The sequence below is a fragment of the Culex quinquefasciatus genome, chromosome 2 (genome assembly GCF_015732765.1).
Source record: "Culex quinquefasciatus strain JHB chromosome 2, VPISU_Cqui_1.0_pri_paternal, whole genome shotgun sequence".
In the NCBI taxonomy this organism is placed as follows: Eukaryota; Metazoa; Arthropoda; class Insecta; order Diptera; family Culicidae; genus Culex; species Culex quinquefasciatus.
Window position 1 is genome coordinate 187,004,022 of NC_051862.1, and position 21,132 is coordinate 187,025,153.

Consider the following 21,132-nt stretch of genomic DNA (forward strand, 5'->3'; position numbering starts at 1 on the left):
CTCAGAAATCGGTTCAGCGGGTGCGGCGCTTCGACTCAGTTGAACGCCGGCCGTCGAACTTCGTAGACCAACCAACCAAGCAGCGGCTTGGACGTCGCGCGTTTCGTGTGAAAGTGTGTGAGAGTGTGTTTTTCGTCTTCTTTTTGAGTGATTGCAATAAATTTCGCTGCGACAGCTGAAATATACATGAATTGAAGACGAATTCGATAAATAAGCGGGTTTTGTGTGTTGACAACTGCAAGGGTTGCGGACACGCTGGACACGTATAGAAGACTTGCAGACGTTATCGGAAACATGAGTTGATGAAATTGAAAACGGTGTCAATGCTTCAATAACAGGATGTTCTTCTTCAATTTGAAAGTAGAAACACAGATTTCAATTTCGTAAACACGTGTTTACCTTTAGCTAGAAAAAGCAGTGGAGACGCCTCGTAGTTGGTGAATGCAAGTGCAGTTGATGCAGTGCGGTGTAACCGCTACTGGACGATGAACATCGCAAAGTGACTATATCTTGATGACACCCGGTCAGCGACGAGATTCGACGTGATACAGTAGTCCATGTGACGAGAGCGATTACAGTCACAGCCGGTCGTCGTAAATTTGTTGACTTGGTGCTCCTCGCCAGTTTTCCGCGGAACTCTCGCCAGAACAGTCCGTTGGTCGTCGAGATCTTCACCGTGGATTATATAATTTTCGTGAAAAACGGTGATTTTAGTGTGTCGCCGCGAGTGTGTGATCTTAAATTAGTTTCCGTTGATCCGTTTGTTACTACCGAATCAGCACGTTTTCAACGGTTTAACACAAAATGGTACGTTTAATCACAAACGGTGTCGAACCATTCTTGACCTACGACAGCGTCGTGTTCGTACAAACTTGTAACACGGGTCGCCGTAATTAACCTCCCCCAGCTTCACTGCTAAAACGTGTGTAGTAGCTTGTACAACTCTTCTGTCCACAACCCAGTGACAGTGACAGTGAAATTCACGAAATGGGTCATATTGTGTCGAATGAATGCCAAGTTTAACAAGAAAGTGGCGTCGTCGGCGATGGCATGGTCTTCTTGGCGCACCACAGCCGAGAACCGACTGTCCGCAACTATTTTTAAGGATGGGAGTGAATTTTGCGCCGGGTTAAATTTAGATCCCCGATTTTGTTTATGTTTTGGGTTCGCCCCACCTCCCTCCTGGTTGATTTTTTGTGGCGTTGTGATGCAGCAAAATACGCGACAGTATCGAGAAGAACTTTGTTTGATGTATGAACCAACATGTGCGTACGGGGGAGTCTGCGATCAGCAGAGAAGCGAGTCAGACGTGCGTCCCTCACACACAAAAAAAAGTGCTAAAAAGTGCAAAAAATGCCTCACGGCAAGAAAAAGAGGCGGTCCTCACCAGCAGGATCGGCAGATTTGAAAAAGCTAAAGAATGCCGAAGCGCTACCTGCAAAGCCAGGCAGTTTGGACAAGGACGCTCAAAATTCGTCTGGAAACCTGTTCGCTACCCTCCCTGTGGACGTGAGCGAGAAGGAAGAATTTGAACGACGGGAAAAGTTGCCACCCATTTTTGTGAAAACATCGTCATCGGATTCGGTGCGAAAGTGGCTGACCGGGTTTATCAAATCTGGTGCTTTACGAGCTTCCATTCGCTTGTGTGCTGATGGACTCAAAATTCTGCTACCTACCAGAAAGGATTACAACTACGTTCGGGATTTCCTGAACAACACCAAGATTGAATACTACAGCCATGACGATCCAGGTAAACGCCCCATGAAACAGGTCCTCCGAGGCCTGTACGACATGGATGTGAATGTGTTGAAAGAAGAGCTCAAATCTCTGAAGTTGAACGTGATCGAAGTCTTCAAGATGACGAGACACAACAAGGACATCAAGTATCGTGATCAACTGTACCTGGTTCATTTCGAGAAAGGATCGACAACGCCGTCTGAGCTGAAAGCAGTTCGGGCAATTTTCAACATCATCGTGACTTGGGAACGTTATCGTCCAGTGCACCGTGACGTGACACAATGTTCGAACTGCTTGCAGTTTGGACATGGTGGAAGGAACTGTTTCATCAAGAGTCGTTGTGCAACCTGCGGAGGTGAGCACAAAACTCAAGCTTGCGAAACAATCAACGAGAACATCGAAGCGAAATGCTTCAATTGCGGCGGCGACCATTCGACCAAGAATCGAAGCTGCCCAAAACGAGCTGAGTTTGTGAAAATTCGGCAGCAAGCGACGACGAGGCACCAACCAAATCGTCGCATAACACCACCAACTTTCACGGACGTGGATTTTCCTGCTTTGGCGTCACCTGGAGCGGGATCTGTTCAAGTGGTTCCAAATCTGCAGCCATTGCCGTTGAATCAGCGGCAAAAAGTTGCAGAGAACACAACACCTCCTGGCTTCAGTCAGCAACCGAGGGAAAACCAACCAACATCAACGGGTGAAGGCAGTAGTGACCTGTTTTCACCACAAGAACTTCTGAACATTTTCATCGAGATGACAACAACACTGCGTGGTTGCAAAACTCGTGCGGAACAAGTAAGAACGCTTGGAGGATTTATCTTGAAATACAGTTCGTAGTTTACTCGTTCTAATGATTTTGAATATTTCAATGAATTTACTGTTTTTAGTTTTAAGTTAGGATTAGTTGTTAATTTTTTTCTTTTTTACCCAAATGTATTCGATTCAATGCAAAAATGTAAAACAATTTGAAGTAAATAAATGAATGTGAACAGTTAATAATAAAACGAAAAATACAACAAAGCTGAAGAGCATTTAGCCATACCACTTAGAATGTAAATGAAATGTAATTATTATAAGAAAGTTCAATAAAGACATATTTAATTTCAAAAAAAACATGTGCGTACGTTTTTTTGTTGTTGTTGTTTTCGACAAACAAAACTTTCGATTTCAAACGTGAGTTGGCGTCAGGTGGAGACGTTTTGGCAACAGCAGGTTATTTGTTATGGAGACAGCTTGAAATTTATGAGTTGAATAAGTTTTAAAAACCGATTTTTTCTAACAAGTTTGGCCTGAGAGCAGTTCTTTACATTTTTTTTTGTTTGTTTTTATTCAAGACGTTGCTAATTTTGGTATCGAAGTTGTTAAATTAAAAAAAAAGTAGGTTTTAGCTCCGTAGGATAAGTTTTTTTTCCTGATTGGTTATTAATTTGTTTAATTTTTTAATTTTGTATTGAATTAAAAGAGGATTTAAAAATAATTAAATAAGCAAATTTAGCAGTCATCAGTCATAATAATCGGTTATAGCTCTAAAAATCTCTTGTCATTTTGCTCATGAGTTGCTGATTGCTGTTGTTTCTATTTAAAAGCAAAATTTCAAATCAAATCAAATTATTCGCTCTACAGCATTGCCTTGGCGTTCTCGATTGCGAGATTCCTACTCGAAGCTAAGTGTTCGAAGGCTTGATAGTTGAGGCTATTGCAAACCTCTTTTTACACCTAAGCTTCCTTCTACCTCGGGATTCGAACTGATGACCTTTGGATTGTTAGTCCAACTGCCTACCAGCGACTCCACCGAGGCAGGACCCAGGGAGACGACTCCTACACCTGGACTGAGCTAACGACCTAACCTCTAGGTTAGACCGGGACCAACATTTACTTCCCTGTCCGACGGAAGGCGTGATCAGACAAATCTCGTCTCAAAATTTGCCACCGGGACCTTCTGGGATCGAACCCAGGCCGACTGGGTGTATATGAAAAAATAGGAGCATAGTTTTTAAATTCTAAAAACTTTTTAAGTGTGGTCAACGCATCCATTTTTAACAAATTTTAATTTTTAATGTAAATCTGTCTTGTATGTATGAATACAACAATCAATTACACAACACTTTTTTTCATAAAACCGCGATAGCTCGTGATGGTTACAAGCAAACCCCTTATGTTTTATATCGTTTTTTGTAATTGTCTGTACTACTACTTTGTAGAACTCGAAATTTCAAAATGAATTTTTTTATTCTAAAAAAAATACCCTTCTAGGTTAATGATGATTTGAAAAGTACATTAAATTTCCCTTAAAATGACATATTCCAAAAAAAATTACAGTCAAGTAACGGAAAATTGCAGAGTTTTTAAATTTATTTTAGTGTTTTTTTTCGATAAAAAAAATATTTTTTTTCGGAATTTGGAGTAAGCGGGGCGTTGAATTTAACATAAAAGTTCTTTTGACACCAAATTTGTACCTCATCATCGTTTCAGGCTGCAAATTATAGAAAAGCACATCTTTTTTCGCATGATCGAAAATGAAAGGTGTCGTACCGCCCCTCCGTCACAAGATATGGAAAAAACGAACCTCGGATTTGTAATCAGGGACAAAAGTTACCCCTTAGGACAAAGTTTCACGCAAATCGAAGAGGGGTCGGGGCAACTTTTCCCGATTTCGTGTGAGTTGGTAGAGAACTACCCAATTATGATTAATACAAGTTCCATGATTGAAGGAGGATGTCTCTAAATGCATTACGCCGTCGCATTGACTTTGACTGTCCGAAACGTTCTGAATGGATCGTTGATTTCTAGAGTTTTTTAAAGGTCCTTTAAGCTGTTTTGTTTCATATGTTTATAGGACCTTTTAAAAAAATCTAGATTTGGAATAATTATTTATAAAATTAAAAAAAAAACTGAAGAGGAAATGATTCGCATTCATGATTCATGATTAGGAATTTTGACACTTACAACCACAACTTTTTTGCTGCTGCTTTAAAAAAAATGAAGTAATTTCAAAACGTGATTCTTAAATTTGTTAATTTTGACTCAAAAAAAAAAAAACTTTTGCGAAATATTATGCAATAAACAATTTTTCTAACAATTTAAAGTTGTATAAATTTTAAAATACAATGAAGTGATGTGATTCAAATCTATTACAGTATTTATTATGGCAAAATAAACTCAGCAACAAAATTAGGACATAATAAATATTTATTAGTTTACCTACTTCAAGGCAATATTGATACATACAGTTTGATCGACTCGAGTGAGCCTCCTGGCTTTTATTTTGCTAATTTTTAAATTAGTTTAAATAATTTAATTGAAAAATATTTTTTTGAGATTGTAAACCGGCAATTTGGAGCCGCAATATTTTTTGCCTCAAAATTTTGGACACTCTCCTATTTGCTTATTTTTGAAATAATGTCACTTTCATCGTTTTTGTTTTTATTTTTGAGTGAAATTGAGATTATTTTCCTTTAGTGAAATAACTCATAAGTTACACTTAGCTAAATAGGACACTTATGAATATGCTGGGTACAGTACGATTATTTTTTTTTATTTGTGTGCAGGGATGAAATATTCGCATAAAAATCTTTTTCGCTTGTGATCATTCTTCACCCGCGAAAGAGAGAGGAGGTGATTCACAAAAAAAATCGTTCCCTAACTTCTCCAAGCAAATCAATCTGTTGAAAATTTTACGTGAATTTCCTACTCAGCACTACTTAAAAAGATTTATTTCACTTTGCCCATCTACAAAAAGTGACAGCTCATTTTTCGACGTGTGACGTTACACTTGCAAGTGTAGTAGTGGACAAGATGTTCCGGCGAATAATCAATACAATGATTTTTTGAGATTCCTTTTACCGCTTTTTCGTGCACGAGAGAGGTGAGCCATACCTTCGGATTTTTTCTCTTGAGGAAGGTCAATAAATTTTCTTTTGATGATGAATCTTCCATCGCAGTTTGTGTGGATCACACCTACCAGTCGAGTTTAACTGCAAATTGTTATGAAAATTAATCTAATGACACAACACTAAGTGAAATTAAGTCCAATTAGAGATATACAAGATGTCCGGGTTTCTAATTGCCGGGAATTTTCATCATGACGTTATTCCACTAGTTTGAAACTGAGTTTGATCGTCCAACTGAGCTTGTCAATCGTGCAAAAAGTTAAAATTTCGCTGGCGAATTGAAAGAGATGTTTGCGTTACAAAAAGAGATCAATTTTTTCCGCTCTTCGCTGTGATGCTTGAAATGCAGGTTTGATTTTCAATGAACACAAAATTTTAACAGCTCAAATATAGTTGTATCTAAAATCAATGAACTCACTTTCAATCTCAATCACATTTTACTAGTCTTACAAAATGCAACTTTTTATCCACTTTGTCAGAACACCTCGTTATGAGCCTAATCAATCAACTCGGTACTCGGTAATGATATTGCAGTCATAAGTAGTAGTTAGGTTTCAACTAACCAGTGAACAACTGAACCGCTTTTACGACGGACATTACTTTTATCTTAGTTCAAAAATCACTTTACAAGTCATTGCATTTTTTTTATCACTGTTGCTGTTTGTACCGATTTGAGAATTTTAAATGAGCTTTGAAGTGGTCCATGTTTATCATGCAATGTTTTAGATTATTGCGTATTTCTATAACTTGTGGCTAATTAGTATATCGCGTATAGATTTCAATGATTCAATTCACCGAGTTCAAGTTCACAATTTAAGTTGAGTTTACCTGATTTAACCACTGCATTTGATTTATTTTTGTCCAGCATTGGATCTTATTGGATATTCATTTACTTCTAGAATAACTCTGATTAATTTCCATATTGCAGCATTTCACGTCGCTTCTGCTGACCACGCTGCTGCTCGCATTTGCCCCGCTGGCAACCGGCTCCAAGATACTGGTGCTCGTCCCCTTCCCGGCGCCCAGCCACTGGCTGTGGTTGGAGCACTTCGTTCAGGAACTGCTCGAACGGGGCCACCAGGTGACCGCGATCTCGAACTTTGCCGCCAAGGAGCGCCATCCCAACTACACCGAGATCCTGATCGACCCGCCGTTCGACATACCGTACTACTGTGAGTGGTTGATTTTTTTTGTTCGAGTTTCATGGGGAAATTATGAGATTGATTATTATTTCAGTTCCTGTGTCAGATATTTTCGAGGCTAAATACACCAGCGATTTGTCCAACCTGTTACTGTACTGGAATGTAGGACTCACGACGACTAAATTTGCTTTAGAGAATCCTAACGTTCAGCAGTTCATCGAGCAGGATGACAGCGTGTTCGACTTGGTCATCTCCGAGCAGTTCTACCAGGAAGCATTTCTCATGTTTGCCCACAAGTATCGAGCTCCGATCGTTACCATAGGTGAGCCCCACGATATGTGGTTCTAATTAAATGCTCAAATCGAGTACGTTGCAGGAACCCTAGGATACTCGGACTTTATGGATCGTGCGATGGGTTTGCTGACTCCATGGTCGTTTGTACCACATCCAATACTGCTGTACATGGACGACATGACGTTTAGTCAGCGATGTTACAACTTCCTGGTATCAGCAGTAGATGCGTTGATCCGCAAATACTACTACATGCCCCGACAGGACAAACTGGCCCAGAAGTACTTCTCGGCGATTGAAGGTAAACTTGTAGTTATCGTTGAGGTCTTTGCATGAAAGCTGAACTTTTGTTTAGGTCCCGAATCCTTCCCATCCGTGTACGAGCTGGAAAAGTCCATCTCGGTAATGCTGATCAACAGCCACGTCTCAACTTCCCCACCGAGGCCGTCGATCTCAGGCCTGGTCAACGTTGCCGGAGCGCACATCCAACCGGCCAAGCCACTTCCGGCGGACATCCAGCGATTTCTGGATGGAGCTACCGAGGGTGCCATCTTTTTCAGTTTGGGATCGTACGTGCAGAGTTCCGACATGCCCAAGGACAAACTGAAAGCGTTTTTCGAAGTTTTTCGCAATCTCAAGCAGAAAGTGCTGTGGAAGTTCGAGGACGAATCGATGACGAACGTTCCGCGGAATGTGATGGTCCGAAAGTGGCTGCCACAGAGTGATATTCTAGCCCATCCAAAGGTGGTTCTCTTCATCACCCATGGCGGCATGTTTGGTAGCCAGGAGGGGATCTTCCGTGGAGTCCCCATGTTATTCATACCATTCTACGGTGATCAACACAGGAATGCTCTTAGGGCGGAACGGGCCGGCTATGCTCTGACGTTAAACTTTGCCGACGTGAACGCCATCACGCTGGGATCTCGGATCAACGAACTTCTTACAAATCCAGCGTTCAACAGACTAGCCAAGAAAGCATCGGAACTGTTCCGCGACAACCTGGTACCACCAATGGACGAGGCCATGCACTGGATCGAGTACGTCATCCGCCACAAAGGGGCCAAACATCTCAAGTCCATCTCGGTGGATTTCAACTGGGTCCAATACTTGATGCTGGACGTTCTAACATTCTTCGTGATTGCCATTCTACTCACATCGTTCCTTGTTTACCACATTATCGGTGCATTTCTAGAAAAGCCAACGAAACACAAATCGAAAGATCATAAAAGGCCAACCGTCCCTCCCAAAGTCAGAACCGTTAAAAAAGTTAAAGCGAATTAAAATATAGAAACAACTATTATTCAAACTCAACCAATCTCATTACTCACGGCCGTTCAGCGGCCGTATCAACTCGCATCAGAATCTCCAAAAGTACCACATCAACTGCCCCCGGTTGTCCACTTGCGATAGCATTAATGACTTCAGGTGTAAGTCCCAGCTCCAGCTTCTTGAAGACCTTCCTGTTGAGCGTTTCCCAGTTGTCCAGCTTTCGGGCGATCGAGAATCCGCGCGTGTAATTGTGTAGATCAACCAGACGTGGAAACAGCTGGTGGACAATTTCGGCAACCAGGACTGCAATGTTTGAACCAGTTTCAGTATGGGTTGTTACGAAAACCGTTTGGGGCAGTCACCTCCATCGGACATGTCCCGACTGAGCTTCTTTATCGGGCTGGACAGTTTGAACTTGTGAACCCACTGTAGTACAGTATCTCTCTCTTCTGGACTTAGCACCGGATATGGTGAATTAGGCATTTCCGTTATTGATTAATGTGTAACGAATGTCATACTGAAACTCTCTGCATGCTGTGTTTGTAGACTTAACTGAACATTATAAAAAACTAAAAATTAATGTTTTTTTCGCGGACACTTTTTGGGGGGAAGGGGGGGGGGGGGGTTTAAGCGATTGTCCACGCTCCATACAAAAAAGTTTTTTTTGTATGGACAATTCCACGAAGGGGGGGGGGGGATAGAGATTCCCAAAAAAGTGTCCACGTGGTTTATGGATGGCCCTAAACAACGAAAATTTCGCTGTTTCATTGACCTTAGCATTTATTGCCAAAGTTTTTTTAAATAGAAAGATCCATAAACAAAATTTTAATTTTTGTTCGTTTTTTTATGTTTTTGAATATTTAAAACAATTGTATAAACACCAAAATGCAAAAAAAAATAATTTGTTCATTCGACCTTAAAAACTCTAGAATAAATGCTGTGAAAAATTTAATACTTTAGGAATAAACAATTCTAATTAGATAATCGTATAAATTTCCAAATATTTACAGCTTTCAAAATTCAATTAGGAGTGTGAAATAATACAAAGCGTTTTCATGTTTACTTTGAATAGTTACTTATCAAAATAGCAATACTTGTTTGTGCAAATATTTGTTCCATTAAAAGTCAAACACTTTGCTTCCGTGAGAGCACACCACCTCGACTTGAATAGAATACAATTTGTTTATTTTGTCGACTTCATTGATAAGGCCAATCAAACAACACTCGAAATCTCAGCTTTCTATCGCCACTCTCTCAGTCGTCATCCGAACGCGACCGGCACCAAAAGTCACAAATCAAAATGAACGCCAAGGTGATAACCACGCTGCTGGCGTTCTTCTTAGTCGGCCAAGTTCAAAGCTACAAGATACTGTTTCTGGTTCCGTTTCCCGGTCCCAGCCACTGGCTGATGCTGAAGCACTTTATACGCGAGCTCACAGAAGTCCGTGGCCACGAGGTAACGTGCATCACGAGCTTCAAGTTTGGTGAACCGCTGAACCGGTACCAGGAAGTGTTGATCGAGCCGGCTTATCCGATAAGGGAGAAGTGTAGGATGGTGTGATTGTGTCATGTGGTATGAACTCATCGTTTTTTTGTGATTACAGTTCCGTTGTCGGCGATCTTCAACACGGCAACCTACAGCAGTGACTATAACAATCTGTTCTTGTACTGGAAGATGGGGCTAGATACTAGTCGTTTTGCGTTGGAAAGCCAGGCTGTTCAGCAGTTCATCAAGCGAAATGACCTTTCGTTTGACCTTGTGGTGTCCGAACAGTTCTTCCAGGAGAGTTGGCTAATGTTTGCGCACAAGTTCAATGCTCCCATCGTTACGATCAGCACTTACGGCTATTCGGACTTTATGGATCGAGCGATGGGAATCCTGACGCCATGGTCTTTCGTTCCCCACATGATTCTGGATTACGAGGATGACATGAACTTTCTCCAGAGGGCGTACAATGTGCTGGTGTCGTCGGTTGATTACGTGATTCGAGAGTTGTACTATCTCCCTCAACAAGATAAGCTAGCGAAGGAGTTTTTCGGTGATTTAGAACGTCAGCGTGGTCCGCTACCCAGCGTTCGGGAACTGGAAAAATCAATCTCAGTCATTTTGATCAATGCTCATCCCACGCTAACCAAACCTCGTCCTTCCACGGTTGGTTTAGTAAACATTGCTGGAGCACATATTAGACACCCAAAGCCGCTTCCAGAAGACCTACAGCGTTTTATGGATGGCGCAGAACACGGCGTAATCTACTTCTCCCTGGGAGCCTACCTTCAAAGCTCGGAAATCCCTCCTGCAAAAAGAGCAACACTCCTCAAAGTATTCGCCAACCTCAAGCAGCGAGTAATCTGGAAATTCGAAACGGACACCATCGAAGATGTCCCCCAAAACGTAATGATCCGCAAATGGGCACCGCAGAACGATATCCTAGCGCACAAAAACGTCATCCTCTTCATCTCCCACGGGGGCCAGTTCGGAACCTTTGAATCCATGTATCACGGAGTCCCAACCCTGTTTATGCCCTTCTTTGGGGACCAACACCGGAACGCCCTCCGAGCGGTGCGCAGTGGCTACGCTGGCCACATGATGTTCCAGGACGTCACCGAGGAGTCATTTGGGGCACGCATTCGGCAGCTGATCGAGGATCGGACGTTCTACACCCGTGCCAAGGAGATATCCGCGCTGTTCCGGGATACCATCGTAGAACCCATGAACGAGTCCATCTACTGGATGGAGTACGTAGTGAGGCATAAGGGAGCGACACATTTGAAGTCGAAGGCGGTGAACTTGTCGGTTGCGCAGTACCTGTCGCTTGATGTACTCGGAGCTGTGATGCTGGTCGTGGTGATTCTCATCGCGGGTGTTAAGGTTTGCTGCTGTGGTAAAACGGGACGTAAAGTTAACAAGAAGAAGACGCAGTAAAGCTTTGGTTTAACATTTTAGGGATTTTTACAGATTGTTCTTCATTAAGAACAGTAAATTCAGACAAAAAAAAAAGAATTAATACACGTTGGCTAAATTAAAAAAAAAACTTTCAAATGAATTTGACTAGTTTGCCTTTATTTTAGCGCTAAACCTGGTGAGCTGCCCTTGCTTAATGATACCCGGGCAGACGGTAATAACAAAATTCATGCCATTTCAATAACAAATTCTGTTAAAATAACAAAAAGTGTTATGGATTCTTCTTGAAAAAATCATTTTTGCATAAGAGTTGAATAACAGTTTATGTTATCATAACAAAATTTGTTATTGGTCTGATATTGATTGAAAGCAAACACAACCTGGGAATAACATTTTTTGTTATGGAAGAATAACTCCAAATGTTATTGGGATGATCGGATTAATTGTTAAAATAACAAAAAATAATAACAAAGATTTGTTCGAAGAATAACTAAAAATGTTATAAGTCTGTTATTACAATAACAATCCAATAACAAAAAAATCGAATAAGAAATCAAGTTATTAATAACATAAAATGTTATTGCCTAGTCTTTTCAAATATCAAAAAATGTTATTCCAAAGTTATTACCGTCTGCTCAGGTACTCGATCTTCTAATGAAAAAATTGTCCTTGCTGAGCGATTCAAGAAGTCCTTCGTCTTATCGTCCTATGTCCTCCTCATTTAGCATGATACACAAATAGTATAGATCAACTGAAAATTTTAATTAGTGGAAATTTAACGTGGAACCATCTTTAATTATATGTGAATTGAAACAAAGCAATATCTGAATTATAATCTTGAGTTTGTATCTCATTAGTATATTTCATTTAAAATTTGCAGATAATCATACAGCATATTTATATTCGTTCAAAAATTATGTATTAATCTACCAAATGATCGAGCTTCTGGACACGACCTTCTATTGACACGACAGCGTTTCGCAGTCCTCATCCTCACAAACATCGCAAACCTGCATCACCTTTCCCTCGTAGGACGCGATGGCGAAGCGATCCGAGTGTTCTGAAAGTAGAAAAAATATATGTTTTAATCAGCATTCAAAATGGATATTCACTAATCGTTCTACCTCCTTCATCGTAATAATCGTACACGACCACGTGCGCCGGACGATGCAGGGCAACCTTGAAGTGGCGTTCGGCGGTCACTCCGAAGCAGTTGGGTTGGGCGTTCAAGCGAAGGTAGTACACCACGAGGGAGGTTCCTCCGAAGCGAAGCTCCGTCTTCTGGATGTTTCTTCCGATTGACAGATCCCGTACGGAGCTTTCGTCCGCCACGATACCACTGGGGAAGAAAACTTCTACCAGCGCCATGTTGGAGTACTGGTAAGCTTCCCGGGCGATGAAGCTAACGCAGACGCTGAGTTCCTGACGGTAGTAGGTACTGTTTGGGAGAACATTGACATCCAAGTTGAAGCTACTCTGCCGGTGGATGATGTTCTGGTTGTATTGGTAGGAAATTTGAAAGATTCCGGTTCCAACGCCAGTGACTTGAACGTTCACATTCCTTGTGGCACTGTCGAGTTCTAGTTCCTGAACTGCCAATTTGTGGCTATCAACGTCAAAGGTTAACACTTTTTCCGCCTTCGGTCGGACTGTGACTCTGTAGTCATTGTTATGGTAGGAAGCTTTAGCGGCAAACTGTGCCAACGCTTTTAGTCCTACAAAAGTATCCTGCGTGCTTCGATAACCTCCCTCACCGTACCGATGGGTAGTTAACCAACGCACTATTGGAGTGGCATCCACGATCATGTCGTGGGCAATGTACGACAAAACCGCATAACCTGCCGTTTCTACTCCATATGAAGCGGTGTTCCAGTGACGTGTGCCGGTAGTTTCGTCATAAGTCGATTTCTCTATAAGCTTGTCAAGAAATGGTTTGGAAATTCGACGATCTGGTACAAGAGACAGCGCGTACGCAGTGAGTGCCAAATCGTAAGAATTGTCTATGTTTTGCAGGTTGAATGTAAGATAATTGATAGTTTTTTGAATTTTTGCCTCATTTTGCAGTCTGACGTTTCCGGCTTCCAAAATAGCTGCCAGAACAAACGCTGTAAGCGCAAAGCAGGAAGATCGTAACCCTCCTTGTATTGCCGCAGACCAAATAGATCCCACCTCTACAAATCTACCGTCGGGTTGTTGTTTACTCAATAGCCAACGATAAGCTTGATCGATTACGTTAGTATCGATGCTAATGTACTTGCTGGCCAGTTTAAACGATTGTGCTACAAACGCCGTCAAAAAGGTACCACCACTTCTTCCGCGGAACACGGAAAATGATCCGTCGCTGTTTCTATACCTTAGCTGATTTTGGTAACCCTTCTTTAGGTTTTCAATGGCCTTCGATTCAATTTCCTTGCTTATTGTCTTAGTTTCCGACAGGTAGTCTAATATCACCACGTTCGGTACAAATTTCATCATATTTTGTTCACCACATCCGCAAGGTAGCTGTATAAGGGAATCCAAATTTTTAACGACACACCCCAATAAATCAGCTGTCAAAAGAAAGTAATTAAAAATGTTATCCCTAAGCTATAATTCATCAACTCACGATCAAGCGTAAACTTGATAAACACCGAACCCTCGTCAACGTTCCGCGGAATATCGATCGCGATATCGTAACTTGCCGAGCGCTGCTTCGTAAGATCAACGAACCTCGCCTCGTTCCGCCGGATCAGATGACTCTCGGGAATCACGCGCAGGATGTGCTCCACGGAATCTGCCTTCAGCGCATTGACGGCCTCGATTTTAATTGCAATTTCACCCAGCTTTTTAGCCTTGATCAGGAACGAAACTGCGTGGCCATTGTTCGCGGGAACGAAAACCGCTTTCGTCCGTCGGGTGTCTGGAAAAGATCGTTCATGAATACCACACTTGACAATTGGAAGCAACTTCTTACCATCACCTGAAGATTTTTCCACAAACTCAAATTCGTTGTTTTTGTTGAACAGTGTCACACTCGTTGTCAGCGGGCTTCCGAGAAAATTGAACACCGTCACTCGAATGACTGCCACTTCGTCACGTTTGATCGAGTACGGTAGATTGGCAACGATGTAAAATGGCTGGTCTACGGTGAACATACGCGGCTGATTTATGATTCCTAGTCCCAGCGTTGGGCTCAGGGCAAATCCTGTGACGAGCCATGACGTGACCGTATCGGGAACCACCGACTCGATGGTCATTGAGGTGCTTCGTCCATCCAGGGTGTAGTTGCGCCAGAACCATGTTTCGGGAAACACTGTTCGAATCTGAATTGCGTGCTGTGGCCTTCTACTGTCTACGGATCGTCTGGATCGGGAATGAAGCACTTCAGCGTAAGCTGGAAAGTAAGGCAAGGTTAGTTTTTTTGATAGACTTTATTTTACAAGACTTACGTGAATCTACTTCAGAGGTCGTCCGTAAAAACAATCCCAATGTCTGAAAATAAGCCATATTTAATTTTAAAGAAGCTTTCATTTAAAATGTCACAATTACGGAGAACGGGTCCAGCTCATCCACGTGTATTGCACTGTATTGATCTAGTTCAGAAAAAACGTCGGCTCTAGTGAACAGGTGACCACCGTGACCTAAATGAAGAACACTCTGATCTATTCCGTGAAACGCCACATACGAGTCTTTCACCGCACGCATATCTACGTAAACATCCTGGCCCGGATTGTAATTATCGCTGTCGAGGAAGAATTCAAACTGAAAGATATCTTATTAGCAAATATTTTTCAAAACAACAATTTTCAACAACTCACATCATTATTGAAAACGTCAAAATCCAAAGCTAGCACATCGTAAATCAAATAGTCCCGACTGATGTGGGAAATTATTAGCTTGGCTTGGGGTGCCATTTCGGCCAGCAGCTTGTACCGGAAGGAGTACTTCTTCTTGTTCATGACATTCACGTGTCCAGCATCGATGATGCGCCCCCGCGCCACAAAGGTGTACGAAAAATGTTTGAAACGTTCCGTGCAGGATACCTCAAACACCACCTCCTTGTTTGGACGCACTCTGGAAATGATAAAACGGTTAGTTTTTGTTGCTGGATCTTGATTGTATAAAAAAATAACTAAAAAATATCACAACATTAACCATAATATATTGTTTTGTTAAAAATGAAGAGAGAATCAATCAATTTTAAAGTATTGGTTGGTTTGGCTGAGTAGAAAAAAATAATACTTACTTGTATCTTTTTTCATTCAATGTGACTGTAATATACTGATGACTTAATGACTGAGCCGCATATATTTCCTCTTCAAACTCTGAACCTTCATACTTAGCCTGAAATTTACTAGAAATATTACAAATTTCACTACATATGCATAATTTAAATCACTCACCTGCAATTGAAACGATGCTGCAGAATTTGGTGGAACAATTTTCAACGTAATCACACCCATGTCATCGGGTTCTCGTTCAAAAGTTAGCTCATCCTCACCATCCTCAAAATAATCTCCATCGAATAAAATTTCAATTGTTGCTAACTTTCCACCTCTAGCCGGCGTTCCGTAATGATCCTTGATAGAAAACTGCAAGGTAAACAATTTCCCGGGTTCAAACATCGGCTCCGAGGGGACAACCGAAATTGTGTATTTGTTTCGATACACTTGAATGGCTTCCACGATGGTTTCGGTTTTGTCTAAAATAAATTTGAATCAAGTGTATTATTGTTTAGTTTAGCTACTTTACGGTGGAAAAATTACTTGATAATGTCTCCAACACACTAACTCTAGCAAAAACGTGGGTAACGTCACTGTCACCATCGACTTCTAGTTCCTCCTTCAACTGGAACTCAACTGTTGATTGTGCTTTGATACGACCCGAATAGGTGTGGTCAGGTCTCCTCTTATTGATATCATTCAGGAACAAATCGACCACAAGGTTCCCTTCCACCTGATTTCCCGACATGAACGCAGTTGCAACGTTTAGTTTGATTCGTTTATCTTTCACCAACAGCAACTCAGCAGGGTGCACTTTTACGGAGAATTTTGGTAACGTGTACTCCTTTAACTCAATTTCTTTCGAGATTTGCTAAAAGTGAATTATTTATTTTGATGATGAAATTAAAACAAAATAGAAAACCACATACGTTGCTTCCAATAGCCACAACCAAGTTCCACGTCCCTAGTTCAGGCGCCGACGCAAGCTGAACACTGGACTCGAAAACTCCCTTGTACAACATCCCGAACGGCCAACGATTTATCATGTTTCCCCTGGGATCATACAGAGTCACACTCACAGACTTTATGCTAGTCGCAGGTCGAGTATTCTCATCGACCACGACCACTCTGAACCGCAGAACATCGCCCGGTTTGTACACAGGTTTATCCAACTGAATAAACACGGACTCCGTTTTGCTGTGGTAATGAAGATCCACTTCCTCTTGGAAATCACCGTCAGCGTCGATTCCTCTAATCAGGACTTTGTACTCACCCTCGGGGATATTTCCCACCTAACAGACAAGCAAGATTAAAACTTCACAGTTAAGCTATTTTATACTACGCATACCTGAAGTGAAGCAGATTTTCCAGATCTGCGGGGTACCATGACGTTGGTTTCGTTGAGAATCGAATCATCGTTAGAGTTCATCAGTACAACATCGAACTGGGCATTACGAGACAGGGAGTTGGCGAAGGATACCGTAAATGGGGCGTACGGTCGGATTACATTTGGTCCAATTACCGACAGTCTGAATTTAAAAAAAAATTGAGCATAAATGAGTATAGAGTAGTACACTACAATTTTAAAAATCGGCTTTCCTTTATATTTTTCAGTTGGATATATCAAAGAAGCAATTTTGCATAATGAGTAGAGTGTAACAAAAGTGACTTTTTGGCGGGCATTCAGGGGTTTGTTCTGGTGGGCATACTTAGCTTAAATCCCAAATATAAGCTTGATTGGACGTTACATAAGCTGGCGTTTTGCATTTGAATTTTAAATATGATTAAACCCGTAAAAAGAGATTTTATCAAAAATATTATTTTTGAGGCACTTTGACCTCTAAAGCGATTTTCAACATCACTGGCGTGTAGGCATTGCACGCCCGATCCTTGCGCATCTATTGGTATAAATAACATTGAAGTTTGGAGCATCCTTGAGCTCGTTACAGACCTCAAAAATTTGGCATTTTTGTCGAAACATCGTCGCGGCAAAAAAGATATGCGTCGCACCTTGCGACGCCCGAGACGCCATTTGATTTTGCTTTGAACGATTTTTCGAAAAAATGGCAAATGGGTTTCACCTGCCGGAGGTCCTGAATTTTGTCAGTGCCTTTGTCGAAGTACAGCAGGTACAGTACCGGTGGTTTCCTTCGAGAGTATACTTTTATTTCGCGTGGTGCCGGTTTTGAGTCCCGATTTTCGTACGTGAAATACTTTAGGTTGTCGGCCTCGAATATCGCCAACGTCTTGATAAAGTGCACTTTGTCCAATGCAAGCACCGCCACTTTCGTCACCTTGGTGAAATATTGAACTTATGACGGTATCAATAAATCGTCCACGGTACCGGCTAGCGAGTCAACGGCGGCCTGTCTCTCGCCCGAGGCAGAGAAATTGCAAGTATTTTTGCCTTCTTTGCAACGTCTTCCAGTGTCATTGTTCGCCTGCTGAGTTGAGCTTTTGTCGTCGTCGTCGCTATCAGACAGCATATCGAACGAGTTTGTTGTGGGTTGCTGTTCCAACTGCTGCTTGTTCTTGCTAGTATGTCCACGTGTCCGAACGGGGCTCCTCGTGATGATTTGATGGCGTACTTGAAATTCCGAAAAAAACGATTTTTTCATCGAAAAAAACACAACAAAATTTTTGAAAACTCTGCAATTTTCCATTACTTAACTGTAGAAATTTTTGGAACATGTCAATTTAAGGTAAATTTAATGTACCTACTTTTCGAACCTACATTAACCCAGAAGGGTCATTTTTTCATTTAGAACAAAAATTTTCATTTTAAAATTTCGTGTTTTTTTCTAACTTTGTAGGGTTATTTTTTAGAGTGTAACAATGTTCTACAAAGTTGTAGAGCAGACAGTTACTAAAATTTTAATATATATAAATATAAATGGGTTTTCCTGTAAACATCACGAGTTATCGCGATTTTACGAAAAGATGTTTTGAAAAAGTTATTTTTAGTGTTTCTCTTCTGTCGCGGGTGACGATGAACGGCCGTTATCGACACAAGCAACTTTTTCAAAACTTTTTTATTCGTAAAGTCGCGATAACTCGTGATGGTTCTAAGCAAACCCCTAATGTTTATAAATCAATTTTGTTTGCAATTGTCTGCTCTACAACTTTGTGTTTAGAAATTTATTTTTTGTATTTTTTAATCCGACTGAAACTTTTTTGGTGCCTTCGGTATGCCCAAAGAAGCCATTTTGCATCATTAGTTTGTCCATATTATTTTCCATACAAATTTCGCAGCTGTCCATACAAAAAAATGTATGAAAATTCAAAAATCTGTATCTTTTGAAGGAATTTTTTGATCGACTTGGTGTCTTGGACAAAGTTGTAGATATGGATATGGACTACACTGAAAAAAAAAATGACACACGGTAAAAAAAATGGGTGATTTTTTATTTAACTTTTTGTCACTAAAACTTGATTTGCAAAAAAATACTATTTTTATTTATTTTTTTCATTTTTTGATATGTTTTAGAGGACATCAAATGCCAACTTCTCAGAAATTATCAGGTTGTGCAAAAAATCTTTGACCGAGTTTTGAATTTTTTAATTAATACTGATTTTTCAAAAAATCGAAATATTGGTCGCAAAACTTTTTCAACTTCATTTTTCGATGTAAAATCAAATTTGCAATCAAAAAGTACTTTAGTGAAATTTTGATAAAGTGCACCGTTTCCAAGTTATAGCTATTTTTAGGTAACTTTTTTGGAAATAGTCGCAGTTTTTCTTTTTTTTTTTTTAAATTATTGCACATGTTTGCCCTCTTCTGAATAAAATATTTTTGAAAGGCTGAGAAAATTCTCTACACTTGCATTACATTGCATTTTTAAACTTTGTTGAACGACCCTCAGTTGCTGAGATATTGCCATGGAAAGGTTTAAAAACAAGAAAGTTGATGTTTTCCAAGTCTCACCCAAACATCCCACCATTTTCTAACGTCGATATCTCAGCAACTAGAGGAACAGCATCACATGTGGCGTCGCGGTGTTCATCAAACATTCATAGCATGCTAATGAAAATTTGATGCTTTTCTGGGGAAAACCGTTGGTTCGAAAACCCCGGATGTATTGCCGTTGAGCTCGATGGGGGTTGAACGGATCGACCAGGTCTCTTAGGGAAAGTTGTTCTCCAGTCGATTCCGCTCATTTCTGGCCATCCTAGAAGTTTCTACATGTTTTCCCCGGGCCTGTAGGAGCGAATGAACGAAAATTCAAAATTTCCCATAGTAAATCCCATGTAAACTTGAGCTCGCTTGAGACAAGCCAGTTTTCAACCAAATGAGCTGAAATTTGGCGTGAGAGTCCCTATGGGTATGCCCTACAAGGGGAACCACACCAGAACTTGATCTGAGAACTTTTCAAAATCTGTACCCACCCTAATATCCATACCTACAACCTTGCTGAAGACAAAAAATTCCTACAAAAGATACAGATTTTTGAATTTTCATACATTGTTTTTGTATGGACAGCTGCCAAATTTGTATGGAAAATAATATGGACAAACTAATGATGCAAAATGGCTTCTTTGGGCATACCGAAGGCACCAAAAAAGTTTCAGTCGGATTAAAAAATACAAAAAAAAAATCGTATGACCGAAATCTGAGAGAACTGCTCCACTCCAAAAAATAACGCAATTGTAAAATAAAATTTGTGTTCTAAATGAAAAAATTACCCTTCTGGGTTAAAATAGATTCAATAATACAAAAAATTTCCCAAAAAAAAGACATCTTTTAATTTTTTCTACAGTTGAGTAACGAACAATGGCAGAGTTTTTAACACCTTATCAGTGTTTCTTTCGATGAAAAATAAGTTTTTTTTCGAAATTTTGAGCACGTCATCAAATCGGGCGTCAAATTGTACATAAAAGTCCCTTTGACACCAAAGTTCTATCTCATCTCCGTTTCAGGCTGCAAATTATTGAAAAACACCTCTTTTTCGCATGTTCTAAATTGAAAGGGGTCATTAAATTAAATTAAGTAATATGGCAGTAAATCGATTTTATTAATAATCGCTATAATTTTGATCAGGTTTATGATCTCTTGAAGCACATGAACGAAAAAGTTATAAATGAATTTGAATGCATGAATGAAAAAAAACACAGATGTTGAAGATTAAAAAATCATCACTAAATGTGTAGCCACTACTGCCAGTTAAAACCATGTTGGATAGTCTCATACTAACCCTTGACCATGGCCTAATCCGATCCAAGCAGCACAACCAAGCAGGATTTGCCCGATCCTCCTGACGCTCCAAGAAACCGCCATTGGTTCTCCGTTTTTTTTTGAGTCACTTTTCACTTTGTTTACTTTGTGGCTACTTTCACTAGCAGGTGATTCCGCTTGCCATTCTACTTGGTCTATTATTCACGACGCTTTGCGTTCTACTAAATGGGCTAGGGGACTCCTCGTGGGCTTCTTATATCTTACTTATCACAGCAATGGTACACTTTCCAAACAATGAAATTTATGACATGTGAGATAATTTCATTGGCAAAAAATTGCGGCAGTAGAGCAATGTAATGTTATTTGCTAGTTTACGAAAAATGGTATCGAAAAAGAAACTATTTTTCCAATTTTGTAGTAACTAAATACATAAAAAAGATAAAAATTAAAAAAAAAGCATTAACTCTTGACGCGTACTGTAGATTCCACACCGTGGTCACATGTTTCCGGTACAGGTGAAATT

The 21,132-nt window shown here is 40.5% G+C and overlaps 4 protein-coding genes across 7 annotated transcripts; 2 read left to right on the top strand and 2 right to left on the bottom strand.

Moving 5' to 3' along the window:
* The first annotated feature begins 30 nt into the window (after positions 1 to 30).
* On the top strand, positions 31 to 8,374 carry LOC6031178 (UDP-glycosyltransferase UGT5). 4 transcript variants are annotated; one of them, XM_038256019.1, is made up of 6 exons: positions 31 to 113; positions 406 to 807; positions 6,559 to 6,802; positions 6,867 to 7,094; positions 7,149 to 7,364; positions 7,419 to 8,374. In XM_038256019.1, the coding sequence occupies exons 2-6, from the start codon at positions 805 to 807 to the stop codon at positions 8,342 to 8,344; spliced, it is 1,617 nt and encodes a 538-aa protein (XP_038111947.1). In that variant the 5' UTR covers positions 31 to 113; positions 406 to 804; the 3' UTR covers positions 8,345 to 8,374. The 4 variants fall into 4 exon arrangements, with proteins under 4 accessions (XP_038111947.1, XP_038111945.1, XP_038111948.1 ...); XM_038256020.1 differs by having other exon boundaries at positions 32 to 123; XM_038256018.1 differs by having other exon boundaries at positions 33 to 113; positions 362 to 807.
* On the bottom strand, positions 8,341 to 8,884 carry LOC6031177 (sperm flagellar protein 1). Its single transcript, XM_001841968.2, has 2 exons — positions 8,695 to 8,884; positions 8,341 to 8,635 (listed from the first exon to the last, which is right to left on the bottom strand). The coding sequence occupies exons 1-2, from the start codon at positions 8,813 to 8,815 to the stop codon at positions 8,388 to 8,390; spliced, it is 369 nt and encodes a 122-aa protein (XP_001842020.2). The 5' UTR covers positions 8,816 to 8,884; the 3' UTR covers positions 8,341 to 8,387.
* A 692-nt stretch (positions 8,885 to 9,576) lies between these two features.
* On the top strand, positions 9,577 to 11,376 carry LOC6031176 (UDP-glycosyltransferase UGT5). The gene is made up of 2 exons (XM_001841967.2): positions 9,577 to 9,879; positions 9,937 to 11,376. The coding sequence occupies exons 1-2, from the start codon at positions 9,633 to 9,635 to the stop codon at positions 11,253 to 11,255; spliced, it is 1,566 nt and encodes a 521-aa protein (XP_001842019.1). The 5' UTR covers positions 9,577 to 9,632; the 3' UTR covers positions 11,256 to 11,376.
* A 681-nt stretch (positions 11,377 to 12,057) lies between these two features.
* LOC6031175 (pregnancy zone protein) lies at positions 12,058 to 20,825 on the bottom strand. The gene is made up of 13 exons (XM_038255056.1): positions 20,629 to 20,825; positions 16,785 to 16,965; positions 16,366 to 16,728; positions 15,980 to 16,307; positions 15,617 to 15,915; positions 15,460 to 15,557; positions 15,032 to 15,287; positions 14,763 to 14,975; positions 14,663 to 14,705; positions 14,188 to 14,607; positions 13,840 to 14,133; positions 12,359 to 13,783; positions 12,058 to 12,294 (listed from the first exon to the last, which is right to left on the bottom strand). The coding sequence occupies exons 1-13, from the start codon at positions 20,709 to 20,711 to the stop codon at positions 12,194 to 12,196; spliced, it is 4,104 nt and encodes a 1,367-aa protein (XP_038110984.1). The 5' UTR covers positions 20,712 to 20,825; the 3' UTR covers positions 12,058 to 12,193.
* Between the last annotated feature and the right edge of the window lie 307 nt (positions 20,826 to 21,132).